This window comes from Pinus tabuliformis, chromosome J (genome assembly GCF_031772625.1).
Source record: "Pinus tabuliformis cultivar Carrire ecotype Pingquan chromosome J, CPIR1, whole genome shotgun sequence".
NCBI lineage: Eukaryota > Viridiplantae > Streptophyta > Pinopsida > Pinales > Pinaceae > Pinus > Pinus tabuliformis.
In genome coordinates, this window is record NC_142295.1 from 121,311,355 (window position 1) to 121,339,154 (window position 27,800).

The following is a 27,800-nucleotide window of genomic DNA, read 5'->3' on the forward strand; positions in this document are numbered from 1 at the left end:
ACCTGTTTATTCTCCCAGGTGGCCTCATCAGGCCCAAAGTGCTGCCACTGCACTTTAACCTGGCTGATGACCTTTTTCCGCAGCTCGACTCTTCTCCAATCTAATATGTTCACTGGTTCGACCAGGAACTCTCCTTCCGGTTCCACCTGAAACACATAATAATCAGATTAGCTGCTTACTAGTATTCTATTTCAGTTTACATAATTAACAGTCTTCCCTCACCTGAATGTCCTGCCAGCTTATTATATGCCTAGGGTCATAAACATATCTCTTTAAAACTGATACATGGAAGACATTATGAACCCGAATATGGCTGGGTAGGGCGAGCTGGTAAGCTACCGGCCCTACTCGTGCCAGAATTTGGAATGGTCCGCAAAAACGCGGTGCCAATTTGGCACAAGCATTCCATTGAAGGGTACTTTTTCTAGCTCGTATCCTGATGTATACATGCTCACCCACTTGGTACTCTTTAAATGTTCTCTTCCGATCTGCAAAATTCTTCTGCCTGTCCTGAGCCATCTTTAGATTAGCTCGAACTTTTTTCACCATGACTTCCATTTCTTCCAACATCTCAGGGCCCAGCAAAAATTTGTCCTCCGGTCCACCCCAACTGGAGGGGGTGCGGCATTTCCGGCCGTAAAGCACTTCGAATGGGCTCATCTTTAAAGATGCATGATAACCATTGTTATAGGCGAATTCCACTAGGTGTAAATACTCCTCCCATCGTGTAGGTTGCTGCATCACATAAGACCTCAGCATGTCTTCCACTACTTGATTCACCCGCTCAGTCTGTCCGTCAGTTTGCGGATGATATGCGGTGCTGAAGTTCAATTGAGTTCCTAGACCTTCAAATAAGGTCCTCCAAAAAACTGAGGTAAACTTAACGTCACGGTCAGATATTATTACTTTCGGCAGCCCATGAAGTTTAAATATATTCTGCATGAAAATGTTTGCGATTTGAGCTGCACGATAAGTGGATTGAACTGGTATGAAGTGAGCTGACTTGCTGAGTTTATCCACTACAACCATTATAGAATCATTGTTCTTTTTGGATTTCGGCAACCCGGTAATAAAGTCCATGGTTATGGTCTCCCATTTCCATTCTGGTATGGGCAATGGCTGTAGTAACCCTGCAGGGTGCTGATGTTCAGCCTTCACCTGTTGACACTCTAAACAACGTGCCAGGTATTCTATCACATCCTTTTTCATACCTGGCCAGAAGTACTCCTTCCTTAGCGATGTGATTAATTTCTGGTAACCAGGATGTCCTGCATAAGGACTTTTATGATTTTCATCCATAATCTTTTCCTTAATGCTGCTCTGATTGGGCACATAGATCTTCTTCTGGTAGCACAAAATTTCGGCTGCATTCAAGGTGTACCCTTGTTGTATTAAACGAGTATCTGAATTCTGTACCAACTGTTTCTTTTGCAAATAAATCTGATCTTGTGCAGCCGCCTCATCAATTTCTTTGTCAAGAGTGGACCATCCTTGACTAATGCCAATTTCATAAATACAATGCACTTTTCGGCTCAGTGCATCAGCTACTCTGTTCTCTTTTCCCTTTAAGTGTTTAATTTCGAAATCGAAGTTTCCCAAAAAGTCCACCCATCTTGCTTGTCTTGCGTTTAAAGTCGGCTGACTAAAGTAACTAGTCAAGCTGTGGTGATCCGTCATCAGCAAAAATTTTCTGCCCACTAAATAATGGCGCCACATTTTTAAGGCATGAATCACTGTGGTTAATTCCAGATCATAGGCATAATATTTCTGCTCATGTTCTTTTAACTTCCTGGATTCATATGCAATCACTTTACCTTCCTGCATTAGCACTCCACCCACGCCCTCCTTACTAGCATCTATGCAGACTACGTACTCCTTTTTGGGATCTGCCACACACAACACAGGTGCAGTGGTGAGTAAATGTTTGAGCTGTTCAAAACGCCGTTGAAAGTCTGCTGTCCATTTAAATATTTTTCCCTTCTTTTGCAAGGAGGTGATAGGGTAGGCAACTATGGAAAAACCTTCTACAAACCGCCGATAATATCCAGCCAGCCCCATGAAGGATCGAATATCTGCCACATCCTTGGGTGTAGGCCATTCCATTATGGTTTTAATCTTTTCGGGGTCTACAGCTATACCTTCCTTCGTAATAATGTGGCCCAAATATTGGATCTGTTCTTTATAAAAATCACATTTGTTGAATTTTCCATATAACTGATGCTCCCGTAATGTCTGTAACACTATCCTCAAATGTTCCTCATGCTCCTTAATACTCCGGGAGTATATAAGTATATCATCAATGAAGATCAATACAAATTTGTCTAGATATTGATGAAATACACTATTCATCAAACACATGAATGTCGCAGGTGCATTAGTTAATCCAAAAGGCAGCACCACAAACTCGTAGTGTCAGTAACGAGTACGAAAAGCTGTCTTGGCTATGTCCTCATCTTTGATTCTGATTTGATGGTAACCCGATCTTAAATCGATCTTTGAGAAGATTGTCGCCCCTTTAACCTGATCAAACAACTCATCAATGCGGGGTAGGGGGTATTTGTTTTTAACTGTCAGCTTGTTCAGCTGTCTATAATCTATGCACATACGCAGAGTTCCATCCTTTTTCCTTACAAATAGCACAGGAGCTCCCCAAGGAGAGACACTGGGACGAATATACTTCTTTTCCAGCAGCTCTTGCAGTTGCATTTTTAACTCAGTTAACTCCGGCACACTCATCCGATAGGGTGCCCGGGACACTGGGGCTGCTTCGGGTATCAGCTCGATGGTGAAGTCTAAATCCCTTTTAGGCGGCAGCCCTCGAATTTCTTCAGGAAATACATCTGCAAACTCTTTCACTACCGGTATATTTTCAACAGTGGCAACCTTATCCACAGAATCTGCATACCCCACTTGTACTGCATAAATCTGGCATTTCTTCCGGACACATTTAACCAGCTGTGAGGCCGTGATCGGCCGGATATGTACTGGTTTCTGGATGCCTTGAATCTCTTTTCCCACACCCAGTTCATCTCGGTAAGAGACTGTTTTCGTTTTACAATTAATTACAGACCATCGTCGTTCCAACCAATCCATTCCTATCAGAACATCATAGGAACCAAGAGGGAGTACGTTTAATTCAGTTGTTATTGTTTGTCCAGCTAACCTTAATGGACAGTTGCTGACTTTAGTTAGTACTCGTCTTTTGGCCCCAGTGGCCAGATGCACTAACCAAGGGCTTTTAAATTTAGTGGTCTGCAAACCACAACTTTCCACAACTTTGGGACTTACATAGCTTAAAGTAGCTCCTGGATCTACTAAAATAGAAACAGTTCGATCAAAGATCTTACCTTCAAACTCTATCATCGTTGGCTGGTAATCAGCTTGCTGATCCTCCAGAGCTGCATTTATTCTGGGCATAGATCGAGCCACATCTCCTACTGTTGAAGCTTCATAGATCTGGGACAGCTGATCGCTATCCTTCCGATGAGGGCAATTTTTAATATAATGGGGTCCGCCACAACCCCAACACTGAACAGGTGGTCTAGCTGAGCCTTCATTGTCCAATCTAACTTGCTGTTCACTATATTTGGATTCTGCAGGAGGCTTGAATCTGTTCTGATTTTTGGTTGGATTTCTAGTATTGGCTCCTTTCGAAAATCCTTTTTGAAAGCTGCTGCGAGCTCCCTTACCCCCCATAGGCATTCTGCTGCCCCGCTTATCTGTCCAACGCTTCTCAGAATTTTCTCCTTTTGATTTGTTTTACTGATAACATAGTCTTGCTTTCCGAATGGCTTCATCCATCGTCTTAGGATTATCAAACTCTATTCTTTCTCGCATTGCCAGAGGTAGGCTACTAACAAACCTTTGTACCTTAGCCTTTTCCTCACGAATATATGGCACGTAACGAAGCAGGGATGTGAATTTAGTTACGAACTCGTCAATGGTCTGCTATCCAAGCCGCAGATCATGGAATTCTCGCGCTTTTTCATCGTAAAAGCGTTCTGTCAGGTACTTTTCCTTGAAATGTCTTTGAAACATTTCCCAGGTCACATCATGCTCACTCACTCCCCACACCATCTTGACCTCCTCCCACCACAATGTGGCTTTGGCCTGCAGCTGAAATATAGCCAGCCTTGCTTTAAGATGATGATCATATTCATATACTTGAAAATACTTATTCATATTGATTAGCCATGCCTCTGCAGCTTCTTCTGATTCTCCATCGAATTGAGGTGGTTTAATCTTCCGAAACTCCCCTTGTAGTTCCATCCGTGGTCTTTTTGGAGTCTGATATTCAGAAGCATTGACAGACTTTTCTCCTCGCGTCTCTGCTCTGTCCTCTGCTTCCTCTTGTTCAGTGTGATAGCTGCGTTCATCTGTTATTCGTGTCTGTTCAGGCCTCAGATGTGACTGTTGTTAATGTTGCTTATCAGATAGACTTTTCAAAATCCTCTCCTGTTCCACATTTAATCTTGCGTTATCTGCACGCAACCGGGCCATTTCATCTTTTAGTTCCTGAACTGTTCTCATTAATGTCGAATCAATATTGCGGCCTTCTGCTCCCAGTTGCACCCAAAGCTCAGGATTTCCCTGAGGTTGTCTCATGTTATCAGTTTGATCCAAATTTCCATAAGGAGCACTGTTTGCTCTTCTCATTCTGTTTTTTGCTGTTACCTGCTTAAGAATAACTCATTAAACAGATGTAACTTGTCTTTAGCACATTCAACTTTTGTCATGACACTATGTATATTTATATTGCTGTGTAATTTGAAATTTCCCAAAGGTCACAGAGTTGTAACCTTGGGCTCTGATACCAAATTGTCACGCTCCCATACAGTACATACAAGTAAAATTTTTTTTTAAAATAATATTAACCTTACACATTTGCGTTTTCCAACACATTATATGTTAATCATTACTTCTGTAATTTCACACCTTCAACCATAACCTATGTTTTAACTTATAACAAAGACATATATTATTACACCGAGATTCTATTTGCACATTAGCATAATGTATAACGATTGACCCTACCACACATAAGGTTCACGGTATATACATTCCATTGTTTAACACTATATGTACATATGTTAAGTTGGCAATACGACACACAGTTGGCACTGGCGATTTAATGGTTTATTTATGATAACCGGGTTCTCCATATCCCGAGAAATCTGAGGTTGCATTAACATGTCCGACCCTGGCATCGATCCAACTGGTTTAATTGACAACGTCCATTTGGATGGTTTAACGGCTAGATGGCAAGCTGCCATGTGCGCCCGGTGCTCCAAGCGCCTACGGCCTGAAACCTTGGGCTTGCCATTTTCGCGCCAGATGCATCCCGAAGTCCACCGGCTATCGAACGGTGTTTACGAGCTTGCTGCCGATCCACGGCTCCGGTTGTGCCACGAAACGGTAAAGGGTTGGAGTTATTTATATGTCTGTTTTCATGTTTCGGCTTCTAGTTTTGTTTTTCCATTTCAATACACTGCTGTGCAGCAACAACAGCGCAAACACTCAGCGCTGTTCCACGTTTTCTTCAGTATCTTCCAAGGATCACAGGCATGCAGCCATTGGTTCAGGGTTCGGCCTCCCTTCATTTTTGAAGTTACTGGTTCTGTAATGAAACGACACCAGGCTTTGTTAATACAGGTACTGATGTTTTTCCCTGTAATTTGTTACAGTTTCTCATGATTTACACCAGGGTTCATCTAATAATCCGGCTATTGTTCCGCGTATATGGTTCATCACCATCCCATTAGGGACGAGGGATTTCTCCATTTTGCTGGTTACCCAATGCCAGGTAATGATTCAAGAACTTCTGTCTTCTTACATGTGACTTGTCCGGGTTATGCTGAACCATTATTCCCTTGGCAGGGATGCCGGACTTTATATTTCGGATTTGTCCCTCTGCACGAGCCCAGGGACCCTGCTTAATCGGAACTCCTCTGCTAGGAGGCATGTCATTCTGAGTTCGCCTGTAGCCATTTATTTAGCTACTGAACTGTTGTTTAACTATGTACTGGTTCTCCGTGAACGCAGTCATTATTTATTATTACACTGTGAATTCGAACTGTAAGGGTTTTGATTTTTTTGTTAGACACTGGGTGAAATACGATACAGGAACACGAATAATCCCGTGGTTTCAGTACTATTTATAATGCTTTTCTCTGGTTAAGTGCTATTTCCGAACTGGCTTGTTATCAGTCTTTAATGTCAGAATTATATGTTTTATTTACAGAGAATACTGTTGTTGTTTCTTCCAACTTAATGATGCATCTGTATGTGATATGTTTCTGGCTTTGGCGCCTCGGCCAGCTAGGCACAAGCTGTGGCTCGGTCCGAGGGGGTTCACCAAAGCGGAAAGTTGCTGGCTGAGGTTGCATGCAACCATAGATACCATGTCTGTACCTCGGCGTTTATACTTATTATTTCGTTATGTTAAACCGTGAATGTGTATGGTTTCCTTGGTTCATGCGACACAGTTATATATTTATTGGAAAGGTTACACTGTAGACATGTTTCGATAAAATCCTTATGATTTCTTGCGGTTCAGTTGACTGGGTTAAGATATCGCATTATCGGGTTTTAATGTTTGCACCATTTATTTTATAGATGATAACACAGTTTGTTCTTTTAATTTACTTGGCCCGCGAGGCTCTCTAAGTTCACTCATGAGTATATATCAGAGTATCAGGGTTTACTACCATTCTCTTTAGCCGAGAGCGCCTGTACATTTTCTTTTTTTTTCTGAATGCGAAGATTCTAGTCTGTACTTTCGCTTTTACATATAAATGAGGGTTCTTACTATACCTTTTCTTGATAGGCAATTTATACTGCTACCGATGTTATGATAAACCGTTTGTCGTGTTTCTATTATTTCTTTAAGGAACCATGCAAACTTAGTTTTGTCGCTGTCTTTCATACAGACTTTAGTGTTCTTTCCTTCAGTTTGTATATTCAGTTACGTTTCTACATTCGATTCTGTTTCTATCTTTCATACAGAATTCAATATTCGTTTTCCTAATACTATTTAAGGAGAATAGCCAGATAACTTTCCACTTATTTCACTTTTCTCAGTACAGTACAATACAGGAAAACATTTCAGCAGATGTATAAGTAGTAAGCCATACCTGCTTATCTGCCAAACCTATTTGTAATGCTTGTCAAACCACCCGTCCATAGGAATATTCCTTCACGATCTTCCACCCCCAAGCACTTGCAGACCCTCTTGACTGCAGATTATCTGGCTCTGCCAGGTCTCGCTATCTGGTCCTAACCAGACATAGCGCATACAGGAAAATTCCTTTCCCTTCTCCTATGCTATCTGATCATAACCAGACATAGCATACTTTTTTTTTCTCTGCCATCTGATCCTTACCAGACTTGGCAAATCTTTCCCCCTTTTCCTCTGGGGACTCAACTACCCCCCAAGGTAGTTAGGGTTCCATTCTTTTAACTACCTCCACAGTTACTAATCATGTTTAAACATATACTCAAATCACATAGTACTAACACAATTTTTAATTAACAAAATACTAGCAATAGAGTTATTTACTTTTCAAATAAAGTCTTTGTCCATAATTACTTTACTATTTACCAACATTAACTTTTCACGAGGGATGCTACAAATACCAATTTGATAAACACACAAAGAAGGAAACACAAAATTAACACACTCAAAATCCTAACTGTTGTTCAATTACATTGCTTGCTTAATTCAATGGTTCAAAGCTTACATGATTATAAAGATTCCAAACACTAATAATAGCGATGCTAATATTTAGCTCTCACACACATGACACACACATCACTATCACCTCATTGACACATAGATTCACTTTGTATAAATAACTTGAACACACTAATGAAACACACATCACTATCACCTCACTAACACATATACTATTCTTAATTAGGTTTGATGAAATGTATATCAAATGTTTGGTAATTTTGTCAGTTTCCATTTTCAATCAAAGGGGAAATTTCAAATTTTAAAAATAGAAATTTATTTTAAGTGTAGAAACTTTACAATTGGTAATTGTGCTAGTTTACATTTTCAATCACAATGTTTTTTTAATTTTATGTATGAAAAATTATTTTGAAGTGTAAAAATTTTGGTTAATATTTCTAATCTCTCATATGCAAACTTTAAAATATTTGGAAATAATTTTGTTAAAAATTCTAATTTTTAATGTTTTTATATAATCTCTCTGAGTTTTTTGACGATTTTAAAATACATTAATTTTATCCTATAAAGTTTGGGCCTATCATTTTTACATCAAATGATTGGTCCAAAAGGTCGAGCCTAAAAAATGAATATTGTGGATTTTCTGAAATCTCAAAGCTCTCAAAACCAACTAAATATTTCACATGAAATATGAAGCCATTTACTAAATTTAACCCATAAAATTTCCATTTGCCTACTACAGAGTACATTGTAATCAGTTTGGGTCAAAATACTTTTACTCTTAATTAATTTGCAAAATTTTCAAAAACTATTTGCAAAGTTTATTAAAGTTTTGGTAAAATTAAATATATTTTCTTTTAAGAAATTGAAAAATCAAATTTTGAATTTTTAAAATTTGAATTTCTAATTTTTCATTAGTGGATGATTAATTTTATGTGGTTTAAAATCAATTTGTTAGAATTAATAATTGTTTAAAACAAATACTCTAATCACCAAATGTCCTCATAAATTAATTATCCAAAAAAATATTGAATATATGAATTTTTCCATAGTTAAAATTTTCTTTCCATTCATTATCATATTTATTTTTAACAATAAATATTTATTAACATACAATTATTCATTATTGGCTTTCTATTAATTGTTGTATTCTTTTTAATAACAATGTAGTTGTGAAGTGTCCTCATAAATTAATTATCCAAAAAAGAAATTATATATATGAATTTTTCTATAATTAATATTTTCTTTACATTTATTATCATATTTATTTTTAATAATAAATATTTAGTAACCTATAATCATTCCTTGCTTGCTTTCTATTAATTGTTGTATTATTTTTTCTAATAACAATGTTTTTCCAACCTTTTCCATTAATATATTTTATTAATCATAATATATTTTTATAGTTTAATTATTTAATTTTTATGGACCCTTTGTCATAGAACTATGTTATCATCTACCAATAGATTATTAGGGATTAAATTTCCCTTCTACCAAGGTTGTAGTGCTTAAATCAGGCACTTAATATAACTAAAGTATATAGATTATCAGAAGTTAGATTCCTCTCCACCAAAGTTGTAGTGCTTAAATCATGCACTTGATATAACTAAAGTATATGATCACATTCAATTCTCTAACATTTACATAAAAATCATATAATACTAATAAAAATTGTTGCACATTACACTTTTTCAATATTATGTCTTTACATTTATCATTTATGCATAAAATGTTCATTCTTTTCAATATTAATTTTCCTACATTTATCCATTTACAAACGACTATCTGTGTATAACGATCTTGTATTATTTATCCACATACTACATAGTTATGTTGGAAGCGAATGCACTTATTGATGCAGTTCTAGATCCCATTGGCCCTACATGGAGAATCAGGCGCATTGGGGATGAGGGTATATCGAAGAGACTTGATAGATTATTGGTGAATCAAACTCTATACAATCATCTGGTGGGTATTAGATCTTGTATTATCCCTTCATTTATTTCTGATTATCAGCCAATCATGCTATTATAGGATGGGGAGAAAAAAGAGGAGGATCTACCATTTGAAATTTAATCTGAAATGGCTACATATAGAAGATTTCAAGAACCTAGTTTATAATTTGTGGAACGAGGTAATGACTCCTTCCCCGTCGAATTGCATGTCATCAATTTTCCAAAAATTAAAATCCGTGAAAAGAGAAGCTCGTTCATGGATCAAAAAGAAGAAGGAGGAAGAACTTAAAGCCCTAAAAGAGATAGACTACATACTCCGATATTATAATGATCCGCCAGACCCTCTATACTTTTTAGAATGATACAAAACCAAAATTATTGAGCTGGAGAAAAAGAGGAGTGTGTTTCTTCGATCACAGGAAGAAGATATCTATATGAAAAGCCGAGAGATTTGGGTTCAGGATGGAGATAAAACTCCATATTCTTCCACATGCAATATAATCTCAGGAAACAATCTAACTCTAGAAGGAAGATTAGGGATGCTACAGGTAATATATATTCCACTCAATCGACTATAGAACAGGAAGTTGTTACACATTTTAAAGGGCTATACAAGGCTTAGGAACATGATTATTCATCCCAAATGGAATATATTTCTCTTGTCCCCAACATGTTCTTTGAAGAGGATAACGAAAATCCAGGACAACTGATTATGAGTGCAGGGTTGACAGAGATATTGAAGGATTGTGCAAAGGAAAAGAGTCTTACACCAAACGGGTGGGGGGTAGAATTATTTCTACACTTCATTGAGTTGATGATGCTATACCATTTGGCGATTGCTAAAGAATCAACGATCCACTGATACATTTCTGGGGCCATGAATGCTACATTCATAGAACTGATATATAAGAAGTCCGAGAAATCTGAGACCTTTGTTTTTTTTCTAGTTAAAAGTAATCTATTAATATGTAAAGAAATATACAAAGAGGACAAGGCCTCAACCAAGGTATTGTAGAGTATCAACAAAAACTAGACTGCCCCAACATTGGGGAAACCAGTCGAGTGAGAGCAGAAACCTCAAAAATGGTATCACTTCTCAAGTCCAGACCCCACAAAAGAAACAGTAAGATGGTTCCTTGACGATTAGTCCAGATAGGAACCTAGAACCTATGCGACAGTAGCAAAAACCAAAAAGACCAGATAATGAACACCTAGGATGCCATAGCCAGCCTTGAACTATCATCAGACAGCCCTTGCCTATACTCTGTCAGCCACATCCGCTGCCTAGAAGCCTCGCCATGGAATGGGCTCCTCGATGATTGGGCAAGCCCACCCATCTGCCATGTCATCCACGTCCTTGGAAGCGCTGTCGTGTGGCTCTCCCCCACCTCCATGAGTCTCTCCCCCACCTTCGTTATTTCATTATATATCGAAATACATTGAAAATTCATTGAAACAAGATTTTCTGCGGACCTCAAATATCATCAAATAATATTTAGAGTACCGTCGGGTCCGCATCATCGCATCACACATATGAAGGTGTAAAGGCTTCGCCCCTTGGTTTCCGTCGATGCGATACTGCGATGCAATCTGATCGCAATCGCATATTGCTGTATGTAAAGGCCTTTCCCTTTGGGCCCCCCATTTGAGATCCGTCGATGTGGTTTAGGCCGTCGATCCACGTGCGTGATCAACGGTCCTTGTTTAATCGCTGATCACCATAGCCATCGCAACCTGCATCATCGCATCGGGTTCACACCATCGCATCGCACATATGAAGGTGTAAAGGCTCCGCCCCTTGGTTTCCGCCGATGCGATATTGCGATGCGATCTGATCGCAATCGCATATTGCTATATGTAAAGTTCTCCCCATTATGCGATACGCTGATGTGGTTTGGGCCGTCGATCCATGTGCGCGATCGACGGTCCTCGTTTAATCGCTGATCACCATTGCCATCGTAGCCTACATGGAAGGCCTTTCAAAACTTGAACCACCATGTTGAATGCCACCGAACAGGCCATGTGAGGTGAAGAGGGATTCATCCATTCCGTTCTTACCAGTATCCCTGCAATTACTGCGACTAGGAGCACCTTCTTGAGTCATCTCCTTCTCAACTATTTCATTGAATTCCTTCATTTGCGCATCAGTTGCAATAGAAGATAATTCATTAGCTTTCAGAGTAGTGTTACTCTCCACCCCTATGTTAGCAAGAAGGTCAGCCACCTTATTGCCTTCCCGGTGAATATGTTTGAAATTGACTGCTCTGTGGGTTTTGAGCCAATCTTCAACAAGTTCCAGTCTTTCGGCTAGTCTCCAACTGTTGCCAATTTTGTTTGAGAGAGTTCCCTGCATAATTTTGTTCACCACATTTATTAGTATTTGAGAGTCACCTTCAATGATGAGAGGTAAAAACTCATGTGACTGATCTAAAAGGAGTCCTTGCCATAACCCTTCAAGCTCTTCTGAGTTATTAGACTCCCATCCTTTCGAGCCTAGAAAAGTTAGAAGTATGGCCCCTTTATGATCTCTAAAAATTCCTCCAAACCCGACTTTACCTGGATTGCCCTTTGAGGCTCTGTCGAAATTCAGTTGGAACACATTCTGAGGAGGAGAATTCCATTTGTCTGAGATTGGAATTTTTGCTATAGTTTTGGCTGAAATTTTCAATTCTTGATTCCAATGTAGATTCCAGTTGTCCCAAATAGTCTTTTCCTGTGGCAGTGAGGGGAGGTCGCCGTTATGCCAAGATTAGAGTAGAAGATTTTCATTGAGGTTTTGACAGACATTGTTCCAGATGATGTCCATAGGCGTTGACTGATTCTTGAAGATGCGTTTGTTTCTCTCCTTCCATATAGTCCACATAAGTAGGCCGGGGATAAGCTTCCATAAGGAGTTGTTAATCTTGCTCTTATAAGGATTTCTTACCCAATTGCGAATAGGGGTAGGGATGTCTTCCTTGATTCTGCTATCCCTTTGACATCTAAAACTGACTTTTTCCCAGAGCTTATGAGCCAGAGGGCATGTGTTCATGAGATGCAAAGTGGTTTCTTCTTCCTGATTGCAATTGGGGCAGATGGAAGGTCCATGAAAGTTTCTCTTCCGTAGATTATCCCAAGTGAGGATTTTGTTCTGACAAAGCAGCCAGAGGAAAGTGGACACCTTCGGCCATAAGTTGGGAGCCCAGATAGCTGTCCACAGTGGATCTTTGAATGCAGATTCTTTTATGATTATGTTGTAGGCTTCATGTGTTGTGAACATTCCCCTGTCTTCATATCCCCATCTAAGTACATCCTTCTTTTCTGAATATCTGATTTTCCAATTGGAGAGTTCCGTTCCAAGGATTAGTTGATCTGACTCCAGGCCATTCCAGATAATGTGATCAGGATTGACCCAATGCCTGAAGCCATTCGATAGGGTGGGCTTCCAATATTGATTGATCTTATCAAACCTATGAGCTTCCAAATTGGGAATTTGGTGAGGATTAATCAAATATTTTAATCTATGTTGTTGCTGCCAGTAGTCCTCCCAGAATCTCCCAATAGTACCATCCCTGACCTCCCAAAAGCTATGCTGCTGAATTAGATTTTTATGTTGCTTTGCTGCATTCCAGACTAATGAACCCGGTCCTATATTAGTGAGTCGGATAAGATCCTCAGCAGGTCTGTTATTGGCATATTTGGCTGTCCATAGAGTGGCCCAAGGAGTGTGGGGTGCAGTGAGCCAGTTCCACTAGATACGTGCTCCCATAGCAGCATTGCTATGATTAGGATCACGGAGCCTAGTCCCTCCTAAGTGCTTACGAAGACAAACGTTTTCCCTTTTAACAAGAGCCCATTTGCATTTCTGACTTGAGTTACCCCATAGAAAGGATCGTTGGAGCTTTTTTATTTCTTTGAGAGCCCATTTAGGCACTGCTAAGATTGAGAAAAGATACAACGGCATAGATTGAAGAATAGATTTGATTAAGACGAGGCGACTTGGCAAGTTGAGGGATCTTTGAGTCCAGGAAGAGAGACACGCCTCTAATTTTTCAAGGAGCAAATTCCATGAGGAGTGTTTCAGGGCGACATCAGTAAGGGGAGCTCCTAGGTAGTTGGAAGGAAGAGCGGCTATCGGGAAACACAGAATCCAAGCAATGGAGGCTTGGGTAATTGCAGGGGTATGAAAGAAGAAAATTTGAGATTTGGCTTGGTTTATAGAAGCTCCAGAGGCAGCTGAAAAAAGGTTTAACAGAGATTTTAACTTGCGAGCTTCTTGGACTGAGGGGTGCGCATAAAGCATGTTATTGTCTACAAATTGCTGATGGGTGAAGGGAGGGGAGTTGGGAAAGGAGAGGCCTCGTAGTTTTTGTGAGTGAAGTGCATCTTTGATGCATCTACCTAGACCTTCCGCCATGATAACAAACAAAAAGGGGGATAAGGGATCTCCTTGAAAAATACCTCTAGAAGGATGAAAGGGGGAGGAAGGAATTCCATTGATTAGGATGGAGAAGAAGGTGAATGAAATGAGACTCATAACCCATCTGACCCACGGAGGGGAAAAACCAAAGGAATTTAGCATTTTTTGAATATAACTCCAGCTTAGACTATCAAATTCTTTAGATAGATCTATCTTAAGTAGCATACCTGCTTTTTTATGCTACTTCAAAGAGTGGATGATTTCTTACGTTAGGATAATGCCATCCGTGATTTGACTGCCCTCCACATACCCTGATTGCTCTGGGGAGATAAGTAAAGGGAGCAACGGTTTAAGCCTTGAAGCAATAATTTTGGAGACTATTTTGTAAATGACATTGCACAACGCTATAGGCCTAAATTTGTCAAGGGTTCTAGACTGCGCTTCTTTAGGAATGAGGGTAATGAAAGTGGCATTCATGGATGGGAGCATCCATCTGTTGGCTCTAGATTCTTCCACGACCTTCGAGACCGCCAATTTGATCATCTCCCAGAAATTGTGAAAGAAGTTAGAGGTAAACCCATCAGGACCTGGCGCCTTTCCTTCTTTTAGCTGTTGGATTGCTTTTTCCACCTCCTGTAAAGTAATCGGCTGGAGGAGCAACTGATTATGTTCCTTAGTGATGATCTTTGGAATGTATTGGATTATTTTATCAATGACCTCCGTCCGATCTGTTTGAGTCTCATGATGAACCTGTTTGAAGTATGTCAGAAGTTCTTGTTGTATGGCTAGATGGTCCTCAACTTTTTCTCCTTGGCTGTTCTGTATATGGGTAATGGTGTTGGTCATTCTCCTTTGGATTGTAGAGCAGTGAAAGAACTTTGTATTCTTTTCACCATCCTTTAGCCACCTTACCCGTGATTTTTGCCTCCAAAGAACTTCTTCTTGCTTGTCTCTTTCCAGGATTTGAGATTGTAGGTGTGTTTCCTGCTCCGAAAGCTGCTCTGTTCACCCTTCTATGATGATTTTCTGTTGCAGTTCTATCATTGCTTTATTTAGTGCTATTTGTGCCTGAATTATATTCCCAAAGGTAGACTGGTTCCATTGTTTGATATGAAATTTGAGACTTTTTAGTTTTTGGTGGAATTGGAACATTTTTGATCCCTCCAAAGTCTTGAAGCTTTTCCAAATCATGTTGATGAAGTTGTTGAAATCTGGATGTGACAGCCAGAAGGCTTTAAAGCGAAAGGGCCGACGTGCAGTGTTTCCTGGTCTGGTCCATTGGAGAGCGATTGGCCAATGATCAGAACCTGTGAGGGGAAAAATTGAGGCTGAGAGGTCTCCGCCTAAATGGATAGCATTATCAGAGAGAAGGAATCGATCTAATTGTGAGGCTATTTGATGAGGCTCTGCTCTTTTATTGTTCCAGGTAAAAACTCCATTATTGAAGGGTAGATCAATGAGCTAGTTATTCTGGATGAAGTCCTTTAGATGACAACTTTCTTTATCTAGTCTACTTCTGCCTTCCCTTTTTTACTCCAATTTGGTAATCATGTTGAAGTCCCCCCCCCCGTGATCCAGAGTGGGTGGGTCCTTTCAGTGTTGATTATTGATAGAGTATTCAGTATGTCTATCTTTTGAGTAGCTTCCTGGGGAAAGTAAACATTTGTTAAATGCCCATGGATATTTGTCCCTGTTATATGGAACGAAGCCTGAATGAAGTGCTTGTTCGCTTGTAAGTTGGAGAGCGTGATTGTCTGTGCGTTCCAAATGATTGGAAGACCTCTTGATGCCCCTAATGCATCTACTGCAATTGCAGTACAACGTGGCCAAGCTTTGGCCATGGTTTTTTCTAGAGTTGTTGAGTTACACTTGGTTTCTTGTATGAAGAAAATGCTTGGTTTTTCTTGCTGAACCATGCTTTTTATCGATCTATACTTCCCGGGGTTGTTAAGCCCTCTAATGTTCCATGAGATGAGCTTCATGATGAGATATTAGAGAGGGTAGTATAGTACTTCGTGAGCTTGGAATATCTTTCGGATTCCACTAGCATTTCCTCGATGCGAATGGTCCGTTGAAGATTTGTTTTCCTTCCTCTTTTCTTGTTGTCTTTGTTGAGGATCCTTCCATCCCATTGGCTTCCAGGCTATATTCCAAGGGTTCGCTGTCTCTGTGCTATTGATAAAATTATTTCCAGATTGTCCAACTGTCTTTCTAGAACTTTGCCATAACTTTTTGTTTTACAGGCTTGCTGTAAACCTAGAATATCCAGGTCTCCTATATCTATGCTTTTTGGTTCCTCTTCCATATTCTGGGTTTCATTCCTTTCTTCTGTATTTCCTTTTGTATCCTTTAGAGCAGTTTGCTCATTATCTACCTCCATATTTTGAGTGAGCCAGGCGGGAAAATGGTTGGGAGATGGAGAACTAAGGTCAACGGTTTGCTTTAATTTCTGAGGAATCACTGTGCTGGTGGAAGTTGAGTGAGCTTTTGACTTGGGCTGCTCCTTAGGGGGAGCCAGGGTTTCAAGATTGTTTAGATCTGGCTGAGCCAGGGACTCGAAGCTATTCCTGGTACTCGGTTTGTGGGGGATATCAGCAATGGTCTGGGGATGAGATCCAGATTTTCTGAGATTCTTTCTACAATGGGAGACTTTGGTGAATCCATCAGCATCTAATTTCCCGGAAGGAGGAGGGGCTGAGGTTTTCAGGTTAGACGGGCAATATCGAAATAGATGACCAAGAGCGTGACATTTCCTATAGTGGAATGGAACATGTTCATAGTCGATAGATTGGATCCATTCAAAATCGTCATGAAAGAGACTTACCGCATCTGGCAGGGCATTGTTGAGGTGCATATAAACACATATACGTGCATACGAGGTGTATCTTCTAAGCTTAGTTTCCTCTGCAACTTTGACGAACTCGACAAGACCATTGCCAATAACTTGTAATGATGCCTCATCCCAATACTACAAAGGGAGGAAGTAGAGGCGGATCCAGACTGGAGCCTAATTGAGATCCTCTTTATTCGGGTTAAATCTCTCGATCCAATCTCTGAGGTACAGGCCAGCGGCGTTAAAGAAATATGGCCCTCCATTAATGATTCTATTTCCATCCTCCACACAGCTGAAAACCACTGTGAAGAATCCCTTGGGGCCTAAATGTAGGGTAATGTGACCTTTCGGCTTCCATTTGGCTGTGATCCATCCCTGCAGCACTTTTTTTGTGGGCCAAAAGCCAATAAAATTCCCTATCAGGGCATGATCCTTCATATATTGGATTTGTCTGTTGATCCTACAGCTGGGTAGCTCGATCTTTAGTCTCGTGGCTGCAACTGGCTTGCATGTGGTGGAGGTCGCTTTGGGGACCTCGTTAACTGTTTCTTTATCTCCTTGAGAGTCTTGTCCTTCTTTTATTTCCTCGTGGACTGTTTGTTTGCAGGCTTCCTCTTGCATTGGAACCTGTTCATTGTCACTTGGGGGAGGCTCTGTGCCCTCCCCCTGAGCTTTACCCATGATTTGCTCACCTCCTTTGTCCGTTAGTAGTTTGTCTTGTAGCTGTAAGAGTTGGCAGGGTTTACTGCAAACCCTGCAGCCTGACGTTGCATATTATTCCTGAACCCTAGCTGCCATGAATGCTGCTCCAATCTGAGGCCTTTATTGATTATAGATCGATCTCTCATTGTAATTTAGTGTATAAGATGATATCAAACCTGATAGTGTGCAAACTCAATTCCATTTTGTCGAAGCACATCACTGTTGAAAAATTTGGGTTTTTGGAAGGTAAATAGATACAAGATGCCATTGGTATCGTTTAGGAGATGATACATACAATAAAAACTCAGAAGCAAAAATCATATCTACTAAAGGTAGACCCAATTAAGGCCCACGACTACATAGATTGTGAATTCCTTAAAATGGTACTGATCAAAATAGGTATGTCTCCTACGAACATTATTTGGATTATGGCATGTATTACTACCACAAATTTTGTAGTCATTATAAATGGGTTTCCGTCACAATTATTCAATGCTCACAGAGGGTTGAGATAGGGTTGCACTCTATCCCCTCTACTTTTCCTCCTTGTGATTGATTGTTTAATTAGAAAACTGCAGGAAGCGATGGACAATGGCCATATTTCCGGAATTAATGTTTCCAGACAACACACTATTACACATTTAATGTTTGTTGCCGATTTACTATTTGGTGGGGAGTCCTCTATTGGTGAATGGATAAGTATCCAAAGGATCATCAAGTCCTTTGGAATTGCTACAAGCTTATGATACAAAAAGGTTTTATCCGAATCCAACACACTTTCATGCTTAGAAAAAGATAAAAATTTTACAGACTAACAGACTTTTTCAAATCCCTAAAATCTGATTTCAATAAAAACCCTTTTCTTTTTCTTTTAATTCTCTTTAAAAAAAATAAATCACTTTAAAAAATATCCCACATATTTTTTCTTTTTTCTTTGAAGCAGAATTTCAGTTAAATTTGTTGTGTGGAACACAACTTTCTATCTTTTCCAGCAATATAACGCGTGTAGCATTTTTTCCAGCATTATAGTGCGCATGTAACAAATTGTACAGTGCGTTATTGTGGCATTCTTTAACAAAAAAAATAAAAATAAAAAATCTTCTCACCCAGACTGTAGCTGTCGACTTTGGGTCTCCCTTGGCTCTATTGAAACTGTTGGAAAATGTAATTGCTACTTTTCTGAGTTGTGACTTTCTATGTAAAGGAGTCTGTTCCTACTCTATAGGAGTGGTTATATCTATATGTCCCTAGTTTGGTGTGTGGTTGAGATATTCTCTCAACCAACTGATTGTGTGTCCAAGATAGTTTCCCTATCTTGAGACAACACTTCTTGTATATGTAATATCATAATTGATCAATGTGTATAGTTTGAAATATCAAATTTTATCTTGGTATTGGAGCCTGTGAGGGGTTCTTCCTTGGCCGCTCATGGGCCAGGGAAATAAGAAAGTATATGTGTATTGTTTTAGTTTTCTTTTTTGTCCATTGATCAACGTTGTGAGGGTCGAGGGAGTGTAGTGATCATTTTTTTTTAATTGGTGATCAACTTTTCAAATTGTAAGGCTGGTGTGAGCGATTGTTGGTATCACTACTGTGGGCCGTGTCAGCAGAGTCTATTGGCGACATCTGCTATGGTGCATCAAATATCCCTTTGTTTGACCAACTTGAACTAAGAATTTTGATTCGGCCTATGGATTGAATTTATTCATGTTTGTGGCCCGCATTTTGAGTGGAGGATTGCCTGGTAGATTGTTGTAGTCACCGGATAAAAGTTGCATTCATTCAGGCATAGGGAGCAGTGAAGAGCCGCGATGTGATTGTGAATTGTAGATCTATTTTTTTTTACTTGGAGTGACGTGTGGCTTGGCCTAGATGCGTGTTTAGAAAACTCTGATTGCAATGGATCTCGTTTGGTAGATCCGTTGTTGGTAATCGACGAGCGCGATTGCGGATCCGAAGCATGGTCGCTGAGGAGGGATGATTGATCTGCTTAGGCAGACCTCCGTGGTGGTTGCTACATATGAGTGTGCGTGGAACCAGAGAGCTAGTGAACGGTGGTGCCTATGATTTTGGGAGGCCTGGTGGAAGGTCGATTGGCTTGGGCTGGACTGATGGAGAAATTATGGTTTGCATTGTTCAAGATGACAATGTGTATCGGTCATATGACTCGATTTTGTGAGAACTTCACTAAGATCTGGCATTTAACATCATCGCTCAGTGCCAAGAGGCATGCTGGTATCGGGACTTGGACTAGAACTGGGAATAGGGTTGGCATTCGTAGTATATCCCCCTCCCCTTTTCGGTTGCAGTTTTAGGTGTTCGAGAGGCATCTTATATATCTTTGTGGGGAGTGATTCTTTTCCCCTCGAATCTCAAATTTGACCTTTCCACTTGGGATCTCTAACAAGTGGTCAAGATGGGATCGAGACTTGGACTGGGACTGGGAATGGGGCTGACATTCACAGTATCGCCCCCTCCCCTTTTCAGTTGCAGTGCTAGGTGTTTGAGAGGTGTCTCAGATGTGTTTGCGGGGAGTCGTTCTTGTCCCCTTGAATCTCAGATCTGAACCTTCAACTCAGGATCTCTAATAGGTGGTCAAGATGGGACTCACTTTTACCAAGCTTTTGAGCCGGTTCTTTGCAAAGAAGGAAATGCACATTCTGATGGTTGGTCTCGATGCCACTGGTAAGACAACCATCTTGTATAAGCTAAAGCTGGGAGAAAATGTTACAAACATCCCTACCATTGGATCCAATGTGGAAACCGTCGAGTACAAGAACATCAACTTCACTGTGAGGGATGTTGGGGGGCAGGACAAGATCTAGCCACTGTGGAGACACTACTTCCAAAATACTCAGTGTCTCATCTTTGTGGTTGATAGCAATGATAGATACCATGTTGTAGAAGCAAAGGATGAACTACATTGATTGTTGAATGAGGATGGACTACATGATGCTATATTACTTGTGTTCGCCAATAAGAAAGATCTTCCAAATGCTATGAATGTTGCATAGATCACTGACAAACTTGGGTTGTATTCCCTTAGGTAGTGCCACTAGTATATCCAAAGCACTTGTGCCACTTCTGGTGAGGGCTTCGATTGGCTCTCCAACAACATTGTAAACAAGGCTTGAAGAAATATGGTGAACTGGGTTCCTGGAATTTTTGTAGGGAAATGTCGCCTTATTTGATTTTTTGTCAGAGACAATTTGAAGAAATAAGTGTAGTCAAAGTGACTTTTGACTACTATTCAATTTCTTCTATGGGTTTGGATATTTGAATCGTTATGGAGGTCACCAACTGTTTCCCATTCTCGAGCCAAGGAGCGTAGAGGACTGTGGTGATTTGTTTGATTTACAAAATTTGAAGATGCTTGAGCTGCATGGACTCTAAATGGGTAGCTGGAAATTGATGGTCGAATCATAAAGGTGTCGGCAGTCAAGTTGAAATGCAAGAATTTGGGGCTAGTGTTGATGATTTTAATGTTGATTTTAATAATAAGTATGTCATGTCATAATACTTCTGGTTGTTATTGAAGTGACATTGGTCTGACCAACTATTGTCACATTTTTTTAGTGTGCGTTGGAACTAGTCAATCCGACAATACAAAAATTTGCAGGATATGATGAAGACATGACACTGAATATGGCATTAGAGGAGATGCATCATATACTAAGGGATGGTGGACAATCAAGATTGTGTGAGTTTATGGAATAGACTCATGATCATGGTGTATTATGACTCACATATTGTAATTAAAACATATCTACATGTCATATATTGTTTTGTAATGGTTAGTTGTGGTCCTTCAAATGTTTTATGTACTTGCTGTAAGACCCAGAGAGGCATGCATACCCTTTGTTATGTGTTCCCTCTGTTAGAGAGTTTTGACAACCTAGAAGAGTGTGTCATGTAGGATGGATACACTTGGGTGGGCTGTATTGGCTTTAGACTCCATGAGGTGAAATTTTATATTTAGGGGGAGTTCATCAAGAGGTTGGGTGAACCATGTGAAGGACTTCCTAGTAGACTCACAGTTACAGTGTTTTAGAACCCATGCATTCCCGTAGATGGTTGTTACTTTATATGGACATCGACAATTGCATTAACAAGATACAAGGTGTAATTACCAGACTGGACCAGATGTGATATAGATCTTGTAGATTGATCTCAAGACAAGTAGTCATTAAGGGGGAGTGATGGAAAATGTAATTCCTACTTGTCTCAGTTGTGACTTTCTATGTAAAGGAGTTTGTTCCTACTCTATAGGAGTCGTTATATCTATATTTCTCTAGTTTGGTGTGTGGTTGAGATATTCTCTCAACTAACTGATTATGTGTCGAAGATGGTTTCCCTATCTTGAGACAACACTTCTTGTATATATACGTAATATCAAAATTGATCAATGTGTATAGTTTGCACTATGAAATTTTATCCGAAACATCGCTCTCATATCAATTTGCTAAACAGACAAAGAAGGAAACATAAACTTAACACGCTCAAAATCAGAGCTGCAGTTCAATTACATTTCTTGCTTAATTCAATTGTTCAAATCTTACATGATTATAAATATTCGAGAAGAAAGATAAGGTTAATACACTCAAAACTCTAGCTATTGTTGAATTACATTGCTCACTCAATTCAATTTTTCAAATTTTATATGATTATAAAGATTCAAAACTGCTAAAAATAGCTAAGTTAATCTTTAGATCTCACATACATGACACACACATCACTATCAGCTCACTGACACATAGATTAACTTTATATAAATAACTCGAACACACATCACTATAAGCTCACCGACATGGATTAACTTTGTATAGATAACTTGAACACACACATCACTATCACCTCATTGATACATATACTATTCTTAATTAAGTTTCACGAGATGTATATCAAATATATTTTGTCATTGTGCTAGCTTACAATCACATGGAAAATTTTAAATTTTAAGAATAGAAATGTATTTAAAAGAAAATATTATAATTGGTAATTGTGCTAGTTTACATTTTCACGAAAAATTTTAACTTTAAAGATGAAAAATTGTTTTGAAGTGTAAAAATTTTGGCTAATTTTTCTAATCTGTAATATGCAAACTTTCAAATATTTGGTAATAATTTTGTTAAAAAAAGTTAAATTTTAATGTTTTTATATAATCCTTGAAATTTTGAAAATTTGAAAATACACTAAATTTTTCCTATAAAGTTTGGGCCAATCATTTTTATACCAAATAGGAATTAGTTAGTTATTTTATACAATCATAACCTCAGCACCAGTTTGGGTGAGATTGCTAAACCTACCCTTGCATCTCTGGAATTTCTCTTCGCTAGAGGCCATTGGAAATGCAGTTGGGAAATTTTACTGTACGTGCCCAGAAATAGAGGAATATGCTAGAACCATGTATGCACGGATCTGTGTGGAAATGGACTTCAGCGCTGGATTCCCAGCTGAAATACACCTAACAAGTAAAGACTATGTGTGGAACCAGAAACTCGATTATGAAAGTGTCCTCTTCAGAAGTTGATCTTGCTTTGAGACAGGCCACCTAGCCAAAAATTGCCCAAAAGCCTCCTAGAAAAATTCTGCTAGAGAAAATCACCACAGATCTACATGGTGGGAAGGAGCGCAAAAAGAACACTACATTGTCATCCAAGAAGAATACTCTCGAGAAAACTCTGAATTACAAGAAATCGGGCAAGATAGAAACAACTCTCAAGACAAGCAGGGGGAATGTCCCGCCTAACAACAAAAAGGTGAACTCAACAAACCCTCAAGCATTGACAGTTATGAGGTTTCGAATAACGCACAAAATAAATCTTCATTTAACAGCAAAGCAGATCTCCTAGACCAAACTTCTTCTCTGACTATCTCCAAAAGGACGAACACAATAGATCGCGAAGCTAAGACACCAATGTCCCAAGAACCAGAAAAGATGAAGGAGATGCAAGATAAAGAAAGTTGGAAGACCGTAGAGAAGAAAAAGAAAGCTACATCACCAATCTCGCCAAGAAAGACGAGGAGCCAGACAATTGGAAATTAAGAAATTTTAGGTCCGATAGACCAATTTGGTCTGAATGGACGTTAACCATCATCATCATCATCATCATGAAATATGAAGCCATTTACTAAATTTAACCCATAAAGTTTTCCTTGGTGAAGTCATAGTTTATTGTATTCAGTTTGAGTCAAAATACTTTCGCTCTTGATTAATTTGCAAAGTTTATTACATTTTTGGTAAAATTTAATATTAAATTTATTTTTTTAGAAATTGAAATTAATTTTTGAATTTCTAATTTTTAATGGGTGGATGACTAGTTTTCTTGTTTAAAATGAATTTGTTAGATTTAATAATTGTATAAAAAAAAATGGCCAAGTGTCCTCATAAATTAATTATAAAAAAAAATTGAAAATATAACTTTTTCTATAATTAATATTTTCTTTCCATTCATTATAATATTTATTTTTAACTATAAATATTTATTAACTTGTAATCATTCATGTCTGATTTTCTATTAATTGTTGTATTCTTTCTAATAACAGTGAAGTTGTGAAGTGTCCTCATAAATTAAATATATAATGTTTTCCATAATAAATATTTTCTTTCCATTTATTATCATATTTATTTTTAACAATAAATATTTATTAACCTATAATTATTGTATTCTTTTTTTTAATAACAATGTTTTTTCAAGCTTTTCCATTATTGTATTTTATTGATCATAATATTTTTTTTTTATAGTTTAATTATTTAATTGTTGCTGACTCTTTGTAATAGGACTATGTTTTTACATTTATCCATAAAATTTTAGTTCTTTTCAATATTACTTTTCCAAAGCTGATTAATATATCCAAAGAAGTTAAATGATATCAAGAATGATATAGTCAGCAAGCGTAGTCTAAAGAGCCCAGACAATAATGCAAATTCTGGCAAGATTATGATAAAAATTGGTAGAATTCAAAAAATTGTGGTTTATAGCTATCAAACTTCAAAATTTTGGGTGCCCCAGAGATTCTCGATGATGCTGAATCCATTTCCACCATAAAAATAAATAAGTGATTCAAACACTCCAACATTCTGATTTTTGGAATTTTTTAAGAAGATTCTGGCCAGTAATCTATGATATAGCCAAATTTATGGTTTCAGTAGACAACTCCTCTTTTAAATTGTAAATTGTATGGTTGTCTCTGCTAAGGAATTTCAACTATAGTACAACACAAAAACAAAATGAAGTTTAACAAGACAATATTTCAAATGGAAATACTGATATTTCTATGAGTTTGTCCAGGAACGTAGAGTTTTAGATCTAAAGTACAGTTGCGGTGATATATCCTAGTCTGAAGGGGTTGCTCACAATCCTCCTATTCCCAAACATTCCAACATAGCAGGCATCCATAATCGTTTAATGTGGTTAACAATAGATTAAAATGCAGTGTTATGGGGATTTCATCGGACTGCACTTGAGGATATTTTTGAGTTATGGTAACGATTAAGGGCATTGAAAATATCTTCAGTGTGAATAACAGAACATATAAATATCATTTAAAAAATATATGCATGATTATTGCATTATGATAAACCGATAAAAAACCATGCAATATAATAGTCCGTCGGATTCATAACAATGCAACGTTACAGAGACGGAATTAGCGACGAGTAAAACGATAACTAGAAGGTACAGATATCATAGCCATTTCCTCTTTTTATTGTAGATAGCCCGTTCCATAAAACATAGTTTGGACAGATAGAGATGTAGATTTAGCAGTACAAGGTGGGGTTGGAGAGCAGATACTGCTCAATCTTCTTGAACATGGCATTACTCTGTTCCTTCATCTCTTGTGCTTTGCCTTCGTCAACCGGAGCGCCAGGGAGGGTTTCGTAGTTGCAGATCCAAGTCACCACACAGCCGCCTTCTTTCCTGGGAACGATTTTGAGCTCAAAGTTTGAGGCACTCAGTTTCTTGCCGAGCAGCCCTCCTTCTATGGTGGTATACTTGAACACCATCTTCTCCTCGTCCATTTCATCGACTCGCTCCTTCTCGTAGCTGAAATCCTTGTTAGCTGAGACATGAAAATGAAAAACCGTTATAACTGCACTCTAAGTCAATAGAGGAAAAAACTAGAAGCTGAAATATAATCTTGATTTATCCCCATTAATGTTGATTTTATAGCCATACTACCAGGGGTGAAGTTGAGCTGCTTGATGGTGCCGACTCCTCCATCTCCCTGCAGGAAGGTGACGGAAGAGAAAAAATCAGGAAAAATCTTTGGAAGGAGGTTGTGGCTGTCCTTCACTAGGGCGTTCCATAATCTCCTTGCTTCCACCTCACTCAAATCTTCACTTGTTGCAGTCCCACTCACCATCTTGATTACCTAAAGAAGTCTATCAACAACAAGAAATATAAGCTGCTTGTTGTGGTGTGCACTAAGGAGGAGGAAGAAACGGTATATAAAGGCTAACACCCAAAACGGTGCATTTAAGAGTAGTGGTAGTTCATTAGATGTCACAATCACGGGGTAACCTGAGTGAATTCTTTGCAATCGTATTCCGTCGAGAATGTCAAAGGCAGGTTAGTGCAACTGCGAACCCCATCACGGATTTCCCGTAAAATGTCGGTAAGACGACTGTAGAATGTAGAAACCAGGATTTTGTGGTGGACCGAACTTATAGATGCTGCTCATCTGGACCGAATATATAGGTTTATCTTTACTGAAATGGTTTACAATTGTACATTTATTTCAGATTCACCAATTACGTTTATCAATTTGTTGGGTAGGCCTTTATTTTGACAGCGCATTACGCTTTTCGAAAGCGTTCGGGTTTTTGAGCTTTATTACTGTGTATTTGTACTGGGCTTTTCAATTGCCGATGGCGTCATTACGGAGGTTGATTAACGGCTTTTCAAATGTCGCCTCTGGTAAGTGAACTTAATTATTGGGCTCTTTAGATGCCTTGATATTTTCATCATTAAAAAAAAACTCATAAAAATTGTCAATTTAATACTTATCCAAAATTCTCAATTTAATACTTACTCATGTTATTTTTATATAGTTTCATTAAATTTATATTTTTTTAAAATTATTTTCTAATTAAAAAATAAAACCCATAAAAATGGTATATTTAATATTTTATACAAATGAGAAAATTGAATTTTTAAATTTAATTAAAAATACTTTGATTTTATGGTACACAGTGATTAATATATAATGTTATTTTTCAAATTATTTATATTTATTGTACATAGTAATAAGTAAGTGATATAGTACATAGTAATTAATAATAGAGTACACAAAAGTCAATTCTTTCCATCATTACACAATAAGAGGGGAGACATTTCAACCAATCATATTTGAGATAAATAGAAACAAAATTTTATTTAAAAATAATAAATTTAATTTCATAATGTTATATATCTTGCCAGCCGCAAATATAATAAAGAAATAAGCATAATAAGAAAATGGAATGTATTTTGATGAAAATGTCATAAATTTGAACGCTAAAAACAGGTCATGTCATAAATTTAAGTGTAAAGAATAGTTACAACAAAGAAATATGTATGAGAAGCAAATGGAATGTATTTCTATGATGTTTTTACTAACAAAATTGTAATTATGATAAAATTAAAGTTAGTTAGAGGTATGTTGGCATATTATATTTTATCCTCTTTCCATGTGAAAACAAAATTAACTATAATAAAATTAAAGTTAATTAAAGGTATGCATACAAATTATATTTTATTTTCTTGGGATGTGAATTTGTAATTTTTGAATATATTTTAGTGAAAAAACATTTATTTAACCATCATACTTATTTACATTGTATAAAATATTATATTTAAAATATTAAAACTATTGCAATTATATAAATTTAGTCTAGTAAATGTTATGATTATATAAATTAAGTCTAATAGACATCTATTTATAATAAGCATCAAAACATTTCATAATAGGTTTTACATTACTAAAACTAAAAAAAATATAAAATTAACTAAATTATAACTTTATTATTATTATTGATCGAATTTTTTTAATATAAATTAGATAAATCTCAACTTTTGATCATTGTATACTGCTATGAATATCCTATAATATTCTATGGATGTTAAATCTCTAACATGTGCCTAATAAATATTGATAACTAGATTGAAATTCTGAATTACTATTTCAAAATAGGCACATTAAACTAATTATTTATTTAATATTTTTATTTTTAATAAA

The 27,800-nt window shown here is 37.9% G+C and overlaps 1 protein-coding gene and 1 pseudogene across 1 annotated transcript; one reads left to right on the plus strand and one right to left on the minus strand.

Annotated features, from left to right (window-relative positions):
* The first annotated feature begins 20,179 nt into the window (after positions 1-20,179).
* LOC149225878 (ADP-ribosylation factor 2 pseudogene) lies at positions 20,180-20,713 on the plus strand (annotated as a pseudogene).
* Positions 20,714-25,124: 4,411 nt separating this feature from the next.
* LOC149225879 (pathogenesis-related protein 1-like) lies at positions 25,125-25,998 on the minus strand. The gene is made up of 2 exons (XM_089375162.1): positions 25,763-25,998; positions 25,125-25,643 (listed from the first exon to the last, which is right to left on the minus strand). The coding sequence occupies exons 1-2, from the start codon at positions 25,944-25,946 to the stop codon at positions 25,342-25,344; spliced, it is 486 nt and encodes a 161-aa protein (XP_089231288.1). The 5' UTR covers positions 25,947-25,998; the 3' UTR covers positions 25,125-25,341.
* Between the last annotated feature and the right edge of the window lie 1,802 nt (positions 25,999-27,800).

Bases quoted from the DNA above. Each gene is read 5' to 3' on its own strand.
- LOC149225879 (XM_089375162.1), bottom strand. From the start codon at position 25,946: ATGGTGAGTGGGACTGCAACAAGTGAAGATTTGAGTGAGGTGGAAGCA. The intron at 25,644-25,762 runs GTAGTATGGCTA...TTCATGTCTCAG, and splicing joins GCAGCTCAACTTCACCCCTG to CTAACAAGGATTTCAGCTAC.